The 23123-nt window shown below is 35.9% G+C and overlaps 1 protein-coding gene across 4 annotated transcripts in view; it reads right to left on the bottom strand.

Annotated features, from left to right (window-relative positions):
- Positions 1–890: 890 nt before the first annotated feature.
- The window catches only part of LOC131032982 (uncharacterized WD repeat-containing protein C17D11.16), a 67312-nt gene continuing 45079 nt past the window's right edge, over positions 891–23123 (bottom strand). For all 4 annotated transcript variants that reach the window (XM_057964082.2, XM_057964081.2, XM_059210886.1 and 1 more), the window contains 7 exons: positions 19872–19946; positions 11591–11689; positions 11240–11383; positions 4485–4514; positions 1581–1643; positions 1410–1487; positions 891–1232 (listed from right to left, as the gene is read on the bottom strand). In XM_057964082.2, coding sequence (XP_057820065.2) covers positions 1167–1232; positions 1410–1487; positions 1581–1643; positions 4485–4514; positions 11240–11383; positions 11591–11689; positions 19872–19946 — 555 coding nt within the window. In that variant the 3' untranslated portion in view covers positions 891–1166. The remainder of the gene's footprint in view (positions 1233–1409; positions 1488–1580; positions 1644–4484; positions 4515–11239; positions 11384–11590; positions 11690–19871; positions 19947–23123) is intronic.

Raw genomic sequence — 23123 nt, 5'->3', positions numbered from 1 at the left:
ACCTATGGGCCTTCATTCAGTACAAGAACCAAATTGTTTACCTTTATTTATTCATGAATCACTTTTAACTTCAATAGAGAACACTCAAATTGAAGTTTTCACATGCTGATAATTACAGGACGACTAGTTCATACTTTCACTCAATGGGCTACCGGAACCACATGAGAATGTATGTACAAACAGCATGGTTCAGACCAACGTACATTTTATTGGTTTGAAGACCTATCGCCTACAAATCTCAAATACTTGTTTCTGATTGAATATTCTCATTTCTTTCTTTCCTTGTCTTTAGGAAATGCTTTGGTGTTCCTTTCATGTACTAGATTAAAATATTATCCACTGCAATCCCATTGCCATCCTTGGCCTTCAATGGACATTAATATCTAAATTAAATTAAATTGAAATTGCTTATATTTCTTATTATCTTAAGGTGTTTGAAAACGTGTTGGTGTAGTTTCTCTTTTGTTCTTCAATATGCAGCGAACGATTTTCATGCCTTTTTCTATAATTCTAAAATCCACTAATGATGCAGACCAGAGGCATTTAAAATTTGTTGAGTACCACATTGATTGGCAATGCATTTTAGTATCGTCATAATCTTAGTCATGTTAACAATTAATATCTTGAATCCATCCCAGGAAAGGTAGAAGCCAAACTCAAATGAAGATTGTCTAGTTTATCATTTAAAATAAGCTCACATTTCCAGTCAAACGTTTTTGTAGAAAGCAATTATTTGCAAAATCCTTGTGCACTTTGGTCCATAAGTTTGTCTAGTATTGTTTAAGAATGTACTGCAATATTTTTGTGTTTATTCTACAGTTACAGAAATTTGCAAGCTGGAATATCCTGCTATGGGGACACCAAGGACTATGTTTTTCAATCGGATGCACTGGAGCTTGCAACAAAGAATTATATTGATAAAGGTACCCATTTTTATATCCAAGGAACAACATGCCACAATACTGCTTAGAAACCATTTAACCTAACAAAACTTTGACCGCAAGCAATTTGATGCTTAGGCATATTCCACTAAAGAATAATAGAAACAAAAAAAGGCAAAAAGCAATGGCAAAAACTTTAAGCTTAATGCAAGCCATAATATACAACTATATCTGCAAATTTTGTAAGAAACATTCTAGAAAGAAAATTGGAGAGAAGCGTAAGGATTAATTCTGTGGTCTGAAGTTTCCAAATCTTCTGCTAACTTCAGAATTATCTAGGGTATCCCATACCTACAGTACCAGAAAACAAAACTAGGGTCAACTGCCAAACCAAAGCCCAATTCAAACTTTAAGAAGTTATTGAGTCTAACAGGATTCAGAAAACAATGCTAGAACTGAAGCACACGTTTAACATTCCAAGGACCATTGGGTGTAAATATTGTTCCAAGAAAAAATTAGAGTACTTACATGCAAATTTCCTTTTGAACCTCCAACGCCAAGCAAAAACGGACTATCTTTTGAAAAACAAGCTGAAAACACAGCTCCCTGCATGCATTTGTAGCGAAGTGTGAGACTCAAATAAGTTATGCAAATTGCTCCCAAAGTGTTGTATCAAACTTCAAGTCAACATGTACTCACAACTTTGGGATTGGTTGATGCAATGCATGTAGGCTGATTATTTGTCATATCCCACAATTTTACCTGCATTTCAAGCATTGATGAATCAAGCGTACACAATTCCAGGTGTTAATATAAATCAAACATGCGCTCTGACTTAATTTTGTCGTGTTAAAATTCTATGTTTGTGAGAGTTAAGCCAAACAGTAAAGACCTCACCAATAAAAACTCTTAATTATAAGGACCCAGAATAAAATGGATGCAGGAGCCCAATTAAGTGACAAGAGAAAACACCAAGCATGCAAAAGAAGCTAAAACCAGAAAAATGATAAGCACAAGATAAGGAAACCTAGCATCAGATTACCTTGCTGAGGTGTAAACTTGCACATGAATAAGGGATCTAGGATCATACCGTGTTCTAGTTTTCAAGGTATTCCAAAACTCATGTCACTCATATCTGAGTGCTTGGTGGTTTAGATGAGGTGGAGCTCTACAAAGCTTTTCTGGAGGATGCATGCTCTATTCTTGGAAGTATGCACCTGGTTTGTGTAATTTGTGGGTACATTTTCATGTTGCTTTCAGTTTTTTTATCTTCATGGATAATACTGACGATTTAGGGAAGGCAATGAGACTGGAAAGTCCTCCAGCAGGGAAAACAGTAGAAAGCTTACCACAAACCTGACAGCAGAAAATATTAAATGAGTGATGGAGAGGGGATGTCAAAAAAAAAAGAATGATAGTGATAATTGATGACATTCAAAATTCTTACTTTGAATTGGTATAAGACATCACATTTCATGTGTTACACGGGCACATCCGCACCCCTGAAACCTCCATCCTCGTCCCATGAGGCGTTTTATGAGAAAATCTAGAAACATTACAGAATGCGTCCCCAAAATCGAGGACATTAGGAAAAATGTTGGGGGCGCCTAGGCATCACCAAGGCAATCGGGGACATCTCAGACATCCCCTGACCGTTCCAGAGATGGCTAAGCGTCCCCTACAAAAAAGCAAAATGTTTTGAAAAAATAGTTCATAACAATTCAAAACAGACTGTCAAATTTGTCATGACAGCATTATAAAAGCAATATAACACAACAGCATTTATAACAACAGAAATAAATATCATCATGGCATCATAGCAGCAATTAAATTAAAAAAGACAACAGTGACAGCAATGACTGTTGTATCATAACAATAAATATATCATGAATCAAATTCATAAGATGATGATATAACAGTTAGCACTACCAGCTATAATTTGGATTTCTGATTTCATTGTTAAAAAAGTTGCAAACTTCAAAATCCTTAACATGGTATTGAAGGTCTATATTGTGGTATTGTGTGAGAAATACAAACAAATAATTTCTTTCAGAATGTGGTTGACATAAAAGATTCTGTACACATCATCCAACATCATTTTAAAATTGTTATGTTATATTGCCATTGATTGACTAAGAGAAATTTGACTCTCTCACTATATATATATATATATATTGTCCCCTTGCCATCCCCAAAAAATGGCCCTCGGACTGCTGTCCCCAAAATACATCCCCCTGCCCCCATCCCCGGCCATCCTCCCGTCCTCATCCCCCGTGGAACATAGCTTGACTTCATTGTACTTCATGAGGGTAGGGTTCTGTGGAAGAGAATACATTGCAGCTGAGGATGCCCTGAATTGCCAGGTCAATACTTTGAAACAGGGTTCAAGTGCCAGAACTTGTAAAATGTGTATAAGTACCAACTTATTAAGGCCCATTTGGGAGAGAGGATGGACACTACTACTGTTGCTTCTGCAGTCACTGCAGCGAAGGATCATCTGTGGGACTGTAGGCCGAGATTGAATATCATGAATGTAATCTCTACCAATTAAATTCCTACAATATGTTGCCATACATGAGGACATGATTTCAGATGAAAGGAGAAAACCTGCTGGAGATGGAGCAATTCAGAGCCTAACAGAAAGAAATGGCTGCTCACATCAAGCTACATGAAAAATTGTTGCAGGCCCTATGTGATCATGTTGCCTCCCATCGAAGACCTGAAAGTGGTTCCTAAATTGGGTGATATAATAAAAAATGTATACGAGGCACATGCTGCTGTTCCAGAACCAGTTTCTCCAAAACAGAGTAGGCCATATGTCTGTGTCACAGGCACTTGGCCTAGTGTCACTTGATAAAATTTCTATTTATGCATCTGTTGGGATAGAATCATAGTAAGGCTGGTGTTATGAAGACTCAATTTTAATATAAAAGGCGTCTTTTCTATGACAATTTCTGCTATAGGATTTTCAGAATATCCACAACAGGTGGTATCAAAAACGCCTTGTTTTACACAACTGCCTTCTCATATCAGACCTGATTTGGGCCCAAAACCAACCCATGTAATATCATCTACAGTGCATTGCTGCCCATTTTCTTATTCACCTTATCAAAAAAACAAATTGCATTTCTCTTGACCAATTCTCATTAGTATAAAAGAGTTTATTTATACAGAATCTCATCCCCACAATTATTCCAATCCATTCACACGCAATACCTCAGAGACTACCAGCACAAACTCAGTCTAATTTCTGTATCAATCATTAGAAGAAAGCTCAAGATTCAACACCTCCAAAACAAATTTAGAAACATAAAATGTTGAAACAATAAAAATATATACTTCAGCACAAGCTCTTAAGACAAAAACAGCAATGAAGATCACCCTTCCAACAAGAAACGGTTATTTGAGACTGGTAGAGCAGATTAGAAGGGTAACCTTATTGCAGTCTATTGTTTGCTTCCAACACCAGTAAAACAATAGAATCTCTACTCTTGAATGGATATGTGAAGAAGAGTTTTATGCATACATAGTAATCCAAGTATGAAGAAGAAAAGCATAATTGAAATGACCTGAGAAAGAAATTTGTATACTTAACAGGCTTACCATCTTATCAGTAGATCCTGTTGCAAGTAACTGCAAACGGAAGATCAAACAAGTCAGGCTTTCAATAATATCAAACACCAGCATTGCAACAGATGAATTAGAACTAACCAAAAAAATGCAAATCTCATCCCATCTAGTCTATATAAAAATATGCCACTTTTGTCTTAATATCAATTCAATTGAACACATTTTATGATTTATAATTTTATACTAAGCTATATCCTTTTACTAACAACTATAACAAGCACAAAGCAATTATATGATATCACGCATTGTTGAATGAGCTATTACGGAGTGTATCAGGTACACTCTTATACCATGAGAGGAAATGAAAACCTACAGTAAACACTGAACATCCAGATTGAGTTAAAAAATGTTGCAATGCTATAATAACCTTGCAGAAGGGTTCACATACCAAACATCATCAACATTTGATACCTGAAAATATATTGTATATTTGAGTTCTTGTTAAAAACAATTTATCTTAGAATCTAATTGTAAGAAACAAGGAGCAAGTTTTTTATAGGGTTTTAGAGCTCATTCAGATAACAATTTTTCTATTTAGTTAAAATCCTAGTCTTCTGAACAGTGCAATCTTATTTTAATAAGCAACCACATTTAAACAAATTTATGCTCCTCAGGTTTCCAGTGTGCAAAGATTTTCCTGACATTGGGGTTCTTCCACAAATACATATAAAAATTCAAAATATTAAATTAGAAAGTTTAGACAATACGTTTTTATTTAATAACTAATCATAGGTAGGGATCTTCCAAACAAATCATCCTAATTTTTTGAAGTTTTCTTAAAAATGAGATGTTTTCCAAAGGAAACAGCTCCTTTAGCGTGAAATTTTCTGGAAGATCTTTTATAAGTATCCAATTTTCCTCGCAGAAAAGTAGAGCACGTGTAAGATATTTGGGCATTTTAGGATTTTGGGTGGGGTGCAGGCTATTAAAAAAATAGCAAAACCAACCAGTTATGCTTCTTTATGTTTAGTGGGGATAACATCCAGAAGTACCTCAATGGTTTGGGAGAGTTTAGACATCACCATCCCCCATACAGGACAGTGGCCAAATTTACCTCAAAATTAGTCCCATTGGCTGACTATTCATAGACGTCAATAGCTGTTGAGGTAGCAAACAAGAGGTGCCTATTTGTAGCCTGAGAGATTTCTTGTGGAAAGCATTCTAAATTGCTTAACTTTAGCATACTATAGGAAGAAATAAGTTATAAATGGGAATTATCAATTCAGTAATAGATATAACAGTTAGAGATTATACATAAGCAAGATACATGATTGTAAAATAAATTAATCTGAATGTTTTATACATGACATTCTCTTGAAGGAGATGAATGACAATCTTCTCTAATGTCTTAGTATACTGCATGGTAATAGATACTTTACTTCAATCTTGAAACCACAGATTTGAATCTAATGGGCAAGAGGGTGTACACACCCTATAGTCTAAGAAAAGTCAGGTGTATGGGCAGTCCCACATGCATAATGCTACCCTATAGTCTAGGCACAGGTAGGTGCATGTGATGCAATCCTCCATGAATCTCTAAAATACCTTGCCTACCAATTTCTTTCTTTTTTGTATCCATGCAGATGTACGAAAATGTTACAGAGAGCAAAAGAAGAGTTATAGAATAAGATGAAACAGTGGTTGTCCAACATGTAACCCTTCATCTTCTGTCAGTTACAGATGAGTTGTGTCAACGAGGTACCAGTTGGTCTTGGTCTCTCACACGTTGCTTCATAGTACACAGCAAGGGACAAAGGAAGGGAATAAAGATGACATCAAGGAGATATAGTCCCTGTACCATCAAACACCAATGAAATCGTTGATGCCATACTGATGCAAGACTAAATACACCTTGATACGGCAGAAGATTAGTTTTAGAGTTGACATTGTATACATATAAGAGTGGTTTCTAATGGTTTTGATTGCCAAGTAGTTTGGTTTTGTATTGCACTTCCCAGTCACTGACATAATGTGTAATTCCCCACTCTGAAATAGAATTTAAAAATAAATAATAATAATAAAATTAAAATACAAAAGAATAAAATTAAAATTAAAATTAAAATATAAAAGAATATAACTAAATATAATTAAAAGTTTAATTAACTTAATGAATGGTCAAAGAACATGAAATGAAAGTTGTGTCTCCCCCAAATATGGGGTATAAAAGGGAGAAGAGAACTCATTCGAAGGGGCGATAATTTGGGAATCATAAGTGCAGATCTGATTTAAATAAGGAGGGCAGATCTGATTTTGAAAGGTTGTGCCCTTTTCAAAGGACAGAAATAATGAAGAGTTGCACTCTTCCCAAGGGTGCCAATAGTGAAATGGTGTGTCTCTTGCCAAAGGGCATACATGATGAAGAGGTGTGACCCCTCCCTCACATTGAGAGATATAAAAGAAAGGAATCAAAAGCATCTAGTGGTGTATCACCATCGATCAGATCAGATCAGATCAGAACTGTTATTAAGTTACAGGCAGTAACATCTTTCTTCTTGGTGGTATGCATGGGGATGTGCTTAAATATGTATGCTTAATATATAAAGCCTGATAATGTTCTTTGTCATATCCCCCTCATATTCTGATAGGAGGAATTTTGAATTAATTGATATTCATGTTTAATTATAAACAACCGATACTGATTGCCCCGATAAGCAATAACAGTAAAGGAAGTGCAGCGACCTTTCAAAGGGGTTGCTGCCACTAAAGGTTGCGACTGTTGTTGTGGCCTTCCACCACAGGTGAAGAGGGGTATATAGCCTTCGAGGTCTGAAGAGAAATTAAGTTGGCTGGATCTACATTTGGATCTGAATAAAAGAATAGAATCGAAGGTGGAATACATCAGCAGAACAGAAACAATATAGGGACGGCAAAAGCTGTAAGAACTTTCCATTATCTGCTTTAACAGACATAAGCCAATCTGACACATTTCCTTGTTATGCAGAGCATCTGATCTTTAGAGTAATCAACTATAGTTAGATAATTAATCACCGGATAATAGTTAAGCAGTGCATTGATATTAAAGATCAAAAATACATTTCTGTAATTATTAGAACATGGCTGCCAGTAATTGTAACGAGTAAAGATAGAAGGCTCTCTATAATTTATATATGTATCCAATTATGGTAAGAGAAGGGAGGAATCCTAAATAGGGGGAACGGTGTTGGGGTCACCCCCAAGCATGCCGCCTCATATGTATGGCCAGGTCCACATGGTGCCAAAGGGGGACGAAGATGCTCTGCCTTTGGGCTTAGGTTAGGGCACCCTATTGGGGTAAATCCTTATCCTCTCTACCATGGTGATGGATGAGATCATGTGAGTGGGAGATCATGGCTTGATTGAGGGGGAACGGTTGTAAAGACACCCTATCAAGTTACCCATCCTAGCTTGTTATGATTGGGGTTCCTTTAGTTAGTTAACCTTGTAATCAATTAGTAAGTTATGACCTATGATCTTGATCTCTACATTTACAGTTGTTTATAATTGTAAATTGCCTTATGTTTCATCATAATCAGTCATTCTTTACTTTATGTATCATCATAGTTAGTTGTTTGTAATTATTATTCACATATAATATAATTTGTAGGTTATTTTCTAACTTGTTTGTGGGTTTTCCCTTTTAAGGAGAGGAAGGTACTCCCCCTCTAACGCTCCCTTATTGGCTGAGAGTTGTAATCTAGGGCAAACTAGAGCATTTTCCAAAAGGGGACATTACATATTGGAGGATTGAATAGAATTAATCTCGAATTATTGGATTGGTTATTGCATTGTAAAGTGTAACCTACAGAAACACAGATTGACAATAAAGATTCACAGTTATGAAACTAGGCAGATTGACAATGATATCATTAAGTGTGTAGGAAAGATTAGACATAGAGCATAATATTTTTTTTATGTTTGATGATTAATATGCCAATTTTGACACTTAAAAACCTTACAAGCTTGACACAAAAGTATCACTCCTCAAGATCAAAATAATAAAACCCATGAAAATGGCCTCAGTGTATTCAGCCAACTTAGAGGCCTTCCAAACTTACAAACATGGACTATTAGGTACAATACTATTTGATGAGAACTATGTTATGTGAATCAATTTTTTCAATCATAAGAAGATGAATAAACATAACACACTTTTCAGTCTTTAGGAGGATTCACAAACCAGTATATTTGCAAGAAAATTATTGGAGCAGTCATGGTTCTTGTTATCACAAAAGCTTGCACCCTTGCTGAGCTATCAACTCAGCAACCTTGTGAAACATGGAAACAACCCCGAAGTGTGGGACCTTGCGCAAGGGGGTTGAATCTCCGGAGAAGGCCGGCTTCCTTCTCAATCCAAGTGCAGGTGTTGAACCAACTCAACACTTCAAATCTTACTTCTAAACCTATCCTAACAGCTTGCAGAGGAAAAGAGAAGAGAGAAATGCTAAAAATGAAAGGAGGTGATGCACCAAGATAAGAGATGTTTCTCTCCCCACCCAAAATGGCACAAAGAATCAACTGAAATACCCAGGAGATGCACAAACTTCAGTTGCATGAATGACCTTAACACACGTATGGAGGTTAGGACTTGCTGAATGTCAAGAGGGGAGAAGGTTTCCCACAAGTCACACCCAGAAATAGGTTAACACAGCATATATGTGAAAGAAAGCCACAAACATACACTTACAATGAAGGTAAGAACACATACACAACATACATAAGTTGAAGTAAGGCAAGAATGATGATTTCAATTCATTATAAGGCCAATGGCCAAACTTACAGTTGCAGAAATGCAAGATAAATACAAGTCTTTGAGAGAAGTGAAAAAGCATAGAATAGCTCAAGCCAGCAGGGAATAGCTCAAGCCAGTAGGGAGAGAACCCTTTACAATGAGGCATAACAGCCTTATATAGAAAACTGGTCGCATAGGAGAGACCATTGGTCAAGGGAGAGAAGCCTTGACCCTTGTGTGTGTAGGGAAATGTCAGTCAGGGAATGCAAGGAAGTGCATGCACCTGACATTGTGTACATGCAAGCAACCTGGCCATACCCTGAAAATGCAATCCCAAGAAGAAAGGTACTTCTAGAAGGTGGATTGACTGACATTTCAAAGTCAGAGCATGCAGTCATGACATAAATAACCACAAATAAGCATGGCCCTATACTTCTCTTGATGGAAATCCTACAAAAATCATTAAATGTGCCCCTGTAGCTCCACAAAAGGTATACAAGTCGCAAGAATTGTTGGAGCATTAAGAGCCTTGAGTGTCGATCACACCATCTGGAAGTATTGCAAGCCGGAAGGAAGTTAAGAAGACTTCGGAAACACAGGTTACCGAAATTGGGAAGACTTAGGCTTGGGATTTCGGGATTCTAGGATTCTGAAGTTTGGGGGTTGAGGACTTAGGAACTTGGGAACCTGGGGGTTTTGGAGTTTTGAGGTTGAGGAAGAGAAGACTTAGGAACTTGGGAACTTGGGGGTTCCAGAGTTCTGAGGTTGAGGAAGAGAAGACTTAGGAACTTGGAAACCTGGGGGTTCCGGAGTTCCGGGGTTGAAGAAGAGAAGACTTAGGAACTTGGGAACTTGGGGGTCCTAGAGTTCTGGAGTTCCGGAGTTGAGGACTTAGGAACTTGGGAACATGGGGGTTCCGGGGTTGAGGACTTGGGAACTTGGGGGTTCCGGAATTCTGAGGTTGAGGAAGAAAAGACCTAGGAACTTGGGAAACTAGGGGTTCCGGAGTTCCGGGGTTGAGGAAGAGAAGACTTAGGAACTTGGGAACCTAGGGGTTCCGGAGTTTCGGGGTTGACGAAGAGAAGACTTAGGAACTTGGGAACTTGAGGGTTCCGGAGTTCCGACAAGACAACACTTCATACTTCATGATTCCATTGTTTTCTCTTTGATCAACTGAGGCAGCGCTAGTCCATAGAACATATCTCTTATCGGTTCTCACTGATGGACCAAGGGTGTCATAAAATGACAACAGTTCTAATAACACCATTGCTCCATTTTTAATGAATCCGGCCAGGGCTTTGGCTATACATTCTAGCAAACTATCAGCAAACCTTGAAATTGGCTAACATGCAAGCCCTACTTGCTGCCCTGTTTCTTGGCTACCAATTGACAGCTTTTGGCCTGTCTGGGAGCAGACACCAGAATCAACTACAAATCCCATGCAGAGCAACATAAATGAATCTCCCTCCAGATGCATTCTTATTTCCTCTCTGTTTATCTATTTTTATGCATTTTTGTCAAAAAGATTCTGCAGGAAAGAAAGATCTTAAGTTCTAAAGAATCAAGTTTGCATTATGAATTTGCAGCAACATGTATACGCTGATAAACAGATTAAGGCATAGATCAAGGGTCAAAGAAGCGATTTGTAGGTTATGTCTTTGATTTTCTGTGTTAACTCTCATGGCTGTTTGGTATGGATAAGGGATAAGGCTCTAATAGGTATATTTGAGACACAGATGCTCAAAATATTTAGTAACACAGATATCTGCTGCAGATCCCTCTGAAAGGTGCAAGAATTGTACTGTACAGTTATTTTTCCAAAATTTATAAATAATTGAAAAAAATATAGCACACTCCAGCACCCAATTCATACCAACCATTCAATTCATTTTGCAGAGATGTGCACAAATACTCGCAAGAAAATAAATTGAATGATTAAAACAATTAAACTTGTTGGCAAGCATGATAATCTAAACAGTAAAATTTAAATATTAGCCATATCTGAGAAATTGGAGAGTACATTTGGGGCAGCAGGATTGTAGGTTATTGTGCAGACAGCCTTATCATGTGCATGAAGTGTGAACATTGGTTTGCCTTCAGAATCAACAGCTGATACTGCCACACGAATATCAAAACCCCGTACAGTGCCATCTTCAAGACTAACCTGTATGAAAATTAAATTCCACACAAAATACAAATATTCAGACCATAATTAGGGTCCTGAGAACTAAAGTGTTTATTTACAAAATAGACCCTGATATTTAAATACATTACATTGATTTGTTAAAAAACCCATAACAGATATTCACAAGGAAAAGATGGAAGTAGCCTTGGACTGACAGAAACAAAGCACCACCCCATTCATCCTTACCACAAATGAGTGATCGGTATGTGGATCCCATGCAAGGCTTTCCACATCTGCTGGAACCAGCCACCGTACTCCCGGATGTGTTGGAGCCCTCATGTCCATCTATAATATTTCAGAAAAAATTAGTTAGTGACCATAAATATCATTACTAACAACTATCAAGTAAACATAATTCTCATATGATGCTGCATGATATCATCAACTTACAAGAAAGGCAATATGATAATATATACTGGGAAATAATTTGATTGCCTCAAGTTCTTGAAAGAATTCTGTAAAATTAAAAAAATAAAATGTAGAAGGAAACACTGAAACCATTCTTTCTTCACCATTCAGTGTATTCTGCCCACCTGTCCCTGCTCATCCTCATGGCTTTTCAAGACACATTCACATTCCATGTCCTGATTATGTTTTCCTAAATCATTATAATTAAATAATATGACTGATATTTCATCCTTAAATGCTTCCATTTGAGTGAACATGAGAAAGTGGAACTCGGCACTTAACCCAACTGCACATATATAAAAAATTGGGAAAATCTCCAATAATAATTCTAATTTTACAAACGTACAGGTTTCAGGGATGGCAGAAGGCTGGTGGTTAAAATAATATAAAATACAAGTTACAATTATCTAGCAAACCTTGGAAACTCCTTGAGTCCATGCACGAGGGTAGGAAACTTTTAAAAATTATAAAATTGACTCTTAAAACTTTTTATCATTCCATTGAAGGAGACGAAAAAATAGTGAGTTATCTTGCCAAGGTGAAAAATTTACGAAAAAGAGTGATTACCAAGACATTCAATCAACTTCATGAAATACATGAAAGCATATCCATGGTTACCGAAGAATTATCTAATGTGGATAAGAATGACTAATATAGTAAAGCAAAAAGCAAAAAGCAATCTAAAGTCCAAACAACTTTATTAAAACCTACGCTAAAAGCTTATTGACCATTACAATATAATAATACTTTAATACCCTCCCTTGATGGTCAATCTACTAATTACACCAAAGCTTATCCCAAAAATTCGCAAATTTGTCAAGACTCAAAGACTTGGTAGGCATGTCTCTAGTTTGATTCTCAATTAGACAATAATACAACATAACAAATCCATCTTCAACAAGTTGTTTGATGAAGTGATAATGTAGTTCTGCACTTTAGTACACTCATGGAAGAAGATGCTTAGCAAGTTTGAGCACCTCTTGGTTGTCACAAAACAAGGGTGTAGGCTACAAAATTGTGGCATCTTCATGTCAGATACATCTTTCTAAGCCACGCTACTTGATACCATACTTCAACTGCTGCTCAATATTTTGCTTCAATCTAGAAAAGAGCTACTACATGTAGTCCATGTGATTGCACCCATGCTAAGGGACCAAAAACATGCCCACTAATGGATTTTCTTTCATCTACAAAACCTGCCAATTTGAATCTATAACCCACATAGCCTACATTCTTTGCTTTTGCTGTACAGAATGCCAAAGTCAACTATCCCTTTCACATATTTAAACACCCTCTTCATTGTAGTTCAATATTCCATCTTTGGTGTTGTCATGAATCTAGAAATAAAACTCACAACATAGGTCAAATAAGGTCTAGTGGTTGTAAGATATATTAGGCCCCACTAATTTTGGCTGAAAGCTTTATCCCTTTAGGCATAGAAGAGATTTTGCAGTCTGTCATTCTAAGTTTGTCAAGCAAACTCTTGGCACATTTGGATTGTGGGACAAAAATGCTAACACTTATTTTCCAAACTTCTACACTTAGGCAGTAATGTAGGAGGCCTAGATCAATCATGTCAAAAGCTTTACTTACATCAGATTTAATATGTTTGATAGTACTTGCCTCACTACTTATGATAATGATATCATCTACAAATGACATGTAGCAAGAGATCTTTACCTATGTTTTTGACGTGCAGATTTGAATCCAAAGGACTCCACTGGAATCCTTGTTCAACCAAATACCTATCAATTTTGATGTAGCATCCCCTAGGTGCCTATTTCAAGCCATGTAGAGATTTCCTCATTAAACAAACAAAATGTTCCTTCCCTGTATCCTGAAAACCTTGTAGTTGAAACATGTACACTTCTTTCTCGAAATCTCCGCCAAGGCACTCTTCACATCCATTTGATGGATTGTCTAGCCAAACTAAGCTACCATGACTAGGACTAGTTGGATGGTGCTCATCTTTGCTGTAAGAGCAAAGGTCTTTTCATAGTCAATCCCCTCTCTCTGTCAGATTCCTTTTGCTACCAAGCTTTGTACTTGTCTAGTGTACCATATGCCTTGTACTTGACCTTGCACACACATTTGCAACCAATGGGTTTCTTCCCTAGTGGAAGATTTGAGAGATCCCAAGTCTTTTTCATAGGACTCTCATGTTTGGTTGCCATTGTCTTTTCCCCTTCAACTTTTTCCCTTTTGCCTCATCAAATACATGTGGCTCATAAACTTGGTGAATATTGGTCATTAGAAAAAAGTTAACTATTTTCTTCTTGCTCTTACCTCTTGAGGATTATTCCTAAATCATTTCACTTACCAGAACATTGACAATGGTGCTTTCCCACCACTTTGGTCTCTAATTAATATTCTCTAAATCCAAATCAATTTTGTCACCATGACTTAGGATATTTATACTTGTATCATCTAAATGTTGTTGATCCAAGTTATTATCAATGGAATCTAGTTCCATTACTAGCCTAAGAGACTTTACGCACTCTAAATCCTCCCTTTAGGTGGAGTTACCTAAAGTTGATCTCCTAAAAACTTAGCCACAACAAGCTATTATTCAGCAATCTTAAACTCTAGAGAAGTTTCAAAAATCCTGCTTCTTCATCAATTGCAACATATCTACCAAAACTCAAGCAAACAGTGTCAACATCAATCAATTTGTAAGCCTTTTGATTGTCACTGTACCCTATAAGAATTAGCTTTTTACTCTTGGGATCTAACTTGATTCTCTTTTCATCTAGAATCCAAGCATACGCAATGGAAGCAAAGACCTTAAGATAACTTATTTTAGGTTTAATCCTGGACCATGCTTCCTTTGGGGTTATTTGCTTCAGCGCCTATGTTGGAGATCTGATTAAAAAATATAATATTGTATATACTGCTTCAACCAAAAAACATCCTGAGAACATCCCTATTCTCAATCATACATTGGGCCATATTTGTGATAGAATGTTCTACCTCTCAACTACTCCATTTTATTGTGGCATATGGAGTGTAGTACAATGCCTTTTAGGTCCTATTTAGTAGAAAAGTTATTGAATGCTTCTAAACAAAGTTCTCCTCCATTATCAAATCTAAAGTGATTGTCACAACCTAACTCTTTTTCTACTAATTCTTAAACTTTTAAATTTCATTAAACACGTCTAACTTTAATTTCAAAAAATGCATCCACATTTTTCTACTAAAATCATCAACAAACAAGAGAAAATATCCGGCACCAATGACAAATAACAGGTTAATTGGTTTGCAAATATCTACATGAACTAGCTAGCTATAGAACTCTTTTAGCTCTCTAAGCTTGTTCATCATCAAAAGGAGTTCTATGTTACTTCTCTACCTAGAAAGCTCTGTAAACACCCTATATGTGTTGCTAGATATCAAGAAGTCCATTTATCAAATTATCTTGAGCCAACTAAGAGAGAGATGCAATAATTTGAGGTGCCCATACCATCGATGCCCAAGTGTACTAATATCATATGCACCATTGGCTACCAATGCACGTTCATTGACGTTTCCAATGTCAACCTATCTATATAGTCCATAATCTTCTATACCAAGAGCAATAGTCTTCTTGGTCTCCTTGTCCATTACACAACATTTGTGTTTGCAGAAAATGAAATCTAGATAGGGCTATGTTGCATAATCTGACTTACTAAGAGTAGATTAAACTCCATTCCCAATACATAGCATACATTAAGAAAAAGTATTTTTTCCATCCAAAGGATATTTGCACATTCCCTCTACCAACAACCATGTACTCCACCACCGAAGATGGTTTAATTCGAGCAAGTGGTGTACTTTGTGAGCCAATATTCCCGTTGGTGAAGTGATGTGATCCTCTTACATCCATGTACCATGCAAATGAGTTGGAGTGATTTGTTGGTCTTGTGGCCATGAATGCAAAGAAGGTTGACTCCTCCAAATGTTGCCATGTGGACCTTCTACAAAGGCACTCCCTAGTTGGATTTTTGTTTAGCCAACTATTTTTTGCACTTCATATGATGCACCTAACAAACAATGACATGTGATGTTCTTCAAATTCCTTGATGCATCCACATTATTGCCTTGTGCTTTATTTCGGGACCATTTGCCTTTGTCCTCGTCCTTGGCTACAAATGCTAGTTCCACAACCTTTGTCCACTCCTACCCTTGTCATTGCCTACAAAACCTTTGTCTCACTCCTACTAGCAAACCATCCTTTCAATCTATCCTCTTGTAAGATCTTATTGCACAACTCTTCAAACTTCAGGTCAACATTCATAGAGGTGATAGTAAGTGTCTCAATAAATTGTTCAAATGTACATGATAAGCTTTTCAGCATGAATGACACCATATCCTCCTCTTCCATCTTCCAACCAATACCTAACAATTGGTTTCTAATGTCCTTGCTCTTGAGTAAATGCTCCTGCAAGGGCACTTTCTCATTCATCATAATCAAAAAATAGCATATTCTTCAAGAAGGCGGCGTTGCCCTTGACTACAATTTCATCCAACTCTCACAAATGCTTCCAAATTTCAATTGAAATTGTCCCTCTATAAAAACTACCATATGACATACATGTATTATATCTTAAACCCATTTTAAATTTTGTAATGAAAATGTTTATTTGTGGAATAGTTTATTTGTAGAAGTGCAAGGACAAGGAAAAACTATGATCCTAAATGAATTCAAGAGAGATTGCAATGTCCCATTTTGGGATTTCCTATATTTTGCCTTAGATTTCCCAAAAAGGTATGAAGTATATTTAAGAAATTCAAATTGCCAATCTTTAAATCTTGATTTAGATCCCAGCACTTGAAAATATATAAGCCTGCTGACTATTCTTATTAATTCTGAAACTGATCATTTCTTCCTTGACCATGTTTGATGCATGAGTACTTCTGCTCTTCTTCGATTGCCCGATTCCTTTTACACTTTCATACTATATTGAGGAGACACATCCCTTTGAAAAGAGACACCCATTTTAAGGGTCATATCTCCTTATTGCTTGCCTTATCATTCAAATCAGATCTGCACTTCTGATTATAGATTAAATGCTGCTTCCTCATATTCTCTTCCTCTTTTCTCCCCCTCCCTAATTGATTTTTGACTCCCTCTTATATCATCGAGTGAGGAGTCATGCCTCTTCATCATGTCTGCCCTTTGCAATGGTCACAACCTTCATAATTATCACCTTTTGAAAGAGTCACTATCCTTCATTATTTCTGCCCTTTTGAGATAATCACTTCTTTATTTCCTTCCCATTCCTTCTTCTTCCATTTACCTTTCCTTAATTCCTATGCTCCAGTCATTTTTTTCCTTTCCTCATTGCCCTCTTTCAAATGAGCTTTTCTCCCTTTTATATCTCATGTTTGAGGGAGTCACAACTCTTCATAGCATGCCCCTTGATTTTTCATTAAACTTAATTAACTTGTAATTATAGTATATTTTATTATTTATTTATTTATATTTTAATTTAATTATTATTATTTATTATTGAAACCTATTTCAGAAAAGGGACATTACAAAGATGTTCTATTTGTTCCTCAACTATGGACAAATCCCCTTTCATGCTCTCAACTCACTTAAGAAAATTTCAAAATCATTCTCCTTAAAGACAACTAAATTTTCAAAGATCGAAACAAATCCATACCAGCCCACAAGGAATTCAATTTCAATATAATGGTTTTTAGTTTTTGCATCTTCAATAGGTTTGCAAAAGAAAAAAAAAATCAATCCAATGAAAAGATGAAATCCAATTGTGACATGAAAGACTAATTAATTTCAATATTAGAAGTTTACATGATATGGTTTCTCATGATCTTGTGGTTGGTTTACCTAGAATTGAAATCAAAGTAAAAGCATGTGATGCATGCTTATTAGGTACAAAACACACTTTAACCTTCAATAAAAACTATGTCGATAATTCTTCTCACACTAGAATTGGTCCAGAGTGAAATAATAGAAGCTTTACAAGTCTCCTCTATGTGAATCTCTCATCTGCCCTAACATTTATTGATGATTATACAAGGACAATCTGGGGATACTATATCAAAAACAAAAATGAAGTCCTCTAGATTCAAGGAATTAAAAACCCTAATCAAAAAACAATCCAATCTGAAAATGAAAATCTTAAGGACAAATTAAAGAATTTGAGTAGTTTTGTACCTTATGTGTGATTCGAATAGAGCTCACAACTCCCTATTCCCCTCAAATGAATGGCTGGCAAGAAAGGAAAATGTGAACCATCATAGAAATGTTTAAATCAATGATGTATTTTACCAATGTTACTATTTTTTTAATGGGTGGAGACTAATGAATATAGCTATCCATATTTTAGATAGACGGCATTCAAAAGCGCTAAATCTTTCAACCCCCTTAAAAATGTGGGAGAAAAAGAAACTAAATGTCTTCCACATAAGAATTTTTGGAAGTCTTGTTTCTGTAATCATTCCAAAAATATAAGGAAGAAACTTCACTCAGCTTCCTTTAAATGCATCTTTGTAGGATATGGAGGAAATACAAAAGATCTTAAGCTATATGATCCCTCAAAAAGGGATGTCATATTAAGCTCAAATGTTAGCATTTTTTAAGAACTTCTATCTTCTATTCAACCTACTCCAATCGAGGATATTGTGGAATCATTTATCTTAAATAATGATAGTCAAATTGACAAATTTAAGGGGGATGAATTTAAACCTCAAATCAAAAGACCCAAATGGGGTCAGTCTCTAATTTAAGAAATAAATTTAGAGAATCCTCCCTCTTCCAAAATGACCAGAAGTTAGCACACATATTTTGTATTGATGACCTTCTATTTAAGTGAACCTCAAACCTTTGCAGAGGCTAACAAAGAACAGAAATGAAGAGATGCAATGTAATTAAATGTTTCTTTAGTTAGGAACAAAACTTGGGATCTTGTTCCTGCACCCTCAAATATACATTGTTGACTATCTTTGGTTGCATAACATTAAATATAACTCCAACAATGAAATAGACAAATATAAAGCAGCACTAGTCACATGAGATTTCGCTCAACAACATGATTTAGATTATGGATGGCCTGCCACTATGGAAAAAATAAGCACCATTCGGATGCTCCTTGCCTTAGCAGCCCGAAGTAGCTAAAAGATATAATACATCGATATAAAAATGCATTCCTAAATGTTGATCTATATAAGAAAATATATAACCCAACCAAAAGAGTTTGAACAACCAAACATATTCCCCTATAAACTTGGAAAAAAATTGTATGGTCTTAGATAAGCTCCTAGGGCTTGGTATACAAATATTAATAACTTCTTCCAATCTCTTGTATTCTCTATTTGTTACTCCAATAATGACTCATGAAGATTAGCATGGCTCATGTTTATATATAGATGCCATTTGCACTAGTAGATACAAATGAAGATTGGTTCTTATATTGAGCTTAGCTCAAAAGATTAAGGCAGCATTTGGCCTAACCAAAAAGCTGCCACTTTAAATTGTGGAATTATTTAATTTAGATCTACGTATTCTTCTATTTACATGTTGCCAGTTCCCACAAACTCTTTTGCTTTTCCATGAGCATTACATGAAACCTTTGGCTTCAATAGACGTCTTACCAGGAGTAGCTTTCCAAATATGCACTGCTTAGTTAACTCACTACCCTCAGGCTACCATCATTACTGAATCTGATGCAACTTGAGAAACATAACCTATAAAACATAAGGCATAATAAACAAACTATATTGGCTACCATTGGCTTTGAAGGACTTAAATTCTACAACCTGCTTGTACACTCTACTGAAATCATCTTTAAAGCTGTGAAAGAACCTTTAAAAATTATCAAGAAACAGACAAGGACCCTCCATTAGCATTGTTGTTAGTAAACTTCAACCACAGTCCACAATTTAGCAATTAGCTTAATAACAAGAAATACAATTTGAAGTACCAAACTGACCCAATGTCTGGGCAAATTGTAAATGTTTTGTGATAACTATGGACACTAATAACATCCAAAGTCAAAAAGGATAACTCTGTTTTGTGAACAAACGATAAAAATATAGCTAGGTTAGCATCCCTCACCATCACTATAGAACGATCAAACGATCCACTAAGAAGAACTGTTGCTTGATTGGAATTCCATGCTACAGCTTGAACCTGCAAATTCATTAGAAATTTTAATTTTCAAGAAACACTTGAAGAAGCTTAGCTCCTGAAAATTTAATTATATTTAATCCACCTAACCCTAGTTTACAAATCCCAACATGTATGTTTTCCATTAAAAACCTTAATTTTACAACTCTCTCAAAATTAAAAAGATGTACAAATAAATATTAAGGTTAGTGTTCAGAACTACAATATCAAAAGATTAAACTCGTTTCACACAAATTATAGTGCTTAAATAAACCCTCTAGAGAAGTGCTTCTTCCATAGAATCCAATCTATACATATAAAGAGTAAGATCAAGTGCAGCTCTGTATAAAATCCAAAATTCATACACCTTCCATGACCAAATATAATCAGTTTTATGTAGACTTCTCATTTTAGAGAGCATTAGATTAAGGATTCAACCGGATGCATACATTTGTCTTGATAAAACCAATAATTAGCTAAATTACTCAAGTGATTATGTTACTCATCCAAGCCACCCTATACTGGACAATTAGGGTGGAACCCATTTCTGGACAATCAAGAGTTTAAACCATGAAAGTCAACTCTCAATTATCAGAATACTAAACAATCATTATGTGCTTCTAATTGCACCTTTATAAGGTTATCCATTTGGCATGTCATCTGCTGTAACCTGGGCAGGTTTTATGTGACTAGTTCATCATTCTCGGAAGAGATTAAGCAGCATAATTTCAACCAAATACATAATCAGAAATGTTGTAATTAGAACTGAAGTCAGAACAAGATTTCTCATTCAAATTATCAACAAATATCACCAAACTAGCCTCTTTAAGAAAAGAGTGCAGTAAGCTGGTGTTACTCCTGTATGGAAACTGGAAAGGTAACCCCAGAGTATCTTAAAACTTATAAAACTGAGCAGAGGAAGGAAACCAGCTAAATTAGGAGAGCTGGTGTTGGGTGCTAGTGGTGGAAGTTGAAAGGTCATATGTGGAGATTGGCCACAACAAAACTGAACAATGATATTTTTTTTTAAAAAATTGTTATAGAAATCAGAATACAGTTTACTTGAACATTGCTTATAAAATCAGAAAATGCAGAGAAGATCTGATTCCTAACCTCAAACGCAGACTTGATATATAATATGAAATTGCACAATAAATTCACCATGCTTAGCCAAGATTGCTACCATAACAGAATATATACTTTGATGCCCTTACACAGATTTGAGGAGTCTTGCTCCTTGCAGCAATAATGTCCAATCAGAAATGCCTTCCTTGGAGTAAAAGGCAAACCACAGGAAGAAATCGATAGCCTTGCCTTGTCAATGATAAAGCTTCCTCCCACGTCCCAGTCTAAAATGGACTTTCTGTGTAATATACTATAAATCTGCAACAATTGTTCCAGCAATGGTGCAGACCACTTATATGAACCTCAGACTCAATCTTGCATGGAGTCAACCCAATACTCACACTAGACTCGCATGAGTCAAGCTTCAGCGGTCACCTCTAGACTCACATGACTTGCAATAATGCCCATGATTGTCCAAGACAGCAAAAATATGTATAGTACGTCTTCTCCGGTTGATGTCTAGGGGGAAGGAGTTCCACACATTGCTTAAACTGCTGGAAAATCTCACAGTTTAAAGGCTTTAACCCTTACGCTTTGTTGAGCATTAAAATCTTCAAGTAAATACCATTTCCTTAACACCCAGCATTTCCTTATAGATTGGCAGCCAATATAAAGAGCAGATAAAGTGCTTTAATCAAAATCTTCAATTAAATTGATTCACAAATAAACTGGCAAACATACTCAAGAATGGCATCCATGTTTTCATCACACAAATATTTAGCAATATATATTCAATTCCAGCAAGTTTGTCTCTAAAAGGGACTACACAAATTTGATACTTATCTGTAAAACGATAGTTCCAAGACTCAGACTCAGCAAGGCTGACCCGACTCGGGACTCGGCAAAAAATCGGCAAGACTCAGCAAAAACTCAGCAGGACTCAGCAAAAAACCAGTTTCTAGTGAGTCTTGCCTAGAGCGAGTTCCTGGAGAGTCCCGAGCCCCAGAGACTCGGCTATGGTCACTCGGCTCGGGACTCGCCAGGACTAAGAGAGTCCTGGCAAGTCCTAGAACCATAAAATCCCCTGTGAGATATCTGGATGAAACCTCCAACAACTTGCTAGGGCAAATAGTTACACTACCAAACCAACAATCCCTTAGGGTTTTTGTCCTAGGGTTTCAAGCTCCTCTATAAGCTCTCCAAATCGATGTCAGAAAATAACCAAGCATGCCTCAAATGACCTCTCAAATCTCCTTATATAGCCCTTCTAGAACTTTCTAGAAGATAGATTATAAAAATCACTATAATATTAAACTTCTCATAAGTGATTTTATAATATTTCTTTAATTTCTTTTTCCCCCTAATAAAGTGACTCTCTTGTAATTTTCTATTGATATAAAATAAGTCACTTTATTAAACAACACTAAATTAATTAAATATAAAAATTATCCCAAAAAGCTTAAGGACCATTCAATATTTAATTAAATGATTATTTTTATGACCTTTTTAAATAAATAGAATTAGTTGTCATTAAATTTACTTTATTTACGACAACTTGATTTTAATCATTTAATTATATTCTAAGGTCAAATAAAAGAGAACATTACAAGAGAGCATCAAATTTCTAAAATTTCAACCATCTCAGAGGGACATCAACAAATTTCTTGAAAGTTAAAAGAATTAGGTATGCACAGCCAAGAAGCAGCAATATCGCTTGATTGATATGGTCCTCCATAAGCTGTAAGCATGGCTTTATGTTGCTTTATCTTTTTCTCTGACTGTTCTCTAAGCAACTCCAGCCAAGTAAACTAAATAAAATGAACAAACATAATTGAAAATCAAAATACACATCTACCATATAGCATCTCAATATAAACAGAAAATAAAATGCAATGAGCCAATCAGTACGAAATTTCAAATGGAAATCAATATTCTGCAAATATGCAACTAAATGAGGAGGATTAATGTATGGACTGTTATATAACAAGAACGATATGTAACAATAATGTACTACGTTAGTACTCATTTATTCAACTGATAATGTGAAACAAATTCAATAAAGCAAACCAATGCTCATATATATATATATATATAGGAAAGGTAACTTGAATGTGCATTGAGCATATCTTGGAGGAG

This window comes from Cryptomeria japonica, chromosome 9 (assembly GCF_030272615.1).
Source record: "Cryptomeria japonica chromosome 9, Sugi_1.0, whole genome shotgun sequence".
In the NCBI taxonomy this organism is placed as follows: domain Eukaryota; kingdom Viridiplantae; phylum Streptophyta; class Pinopsida; order Cupressales; family Cupressaceae; genus Cryptomeria; species Cryptomeria japonica.
The sequence above is the reverse complement of the archived record's forward strand: the minus strand, read 5'-3'. Positions and strand labels throughout refer to the sequence as shown.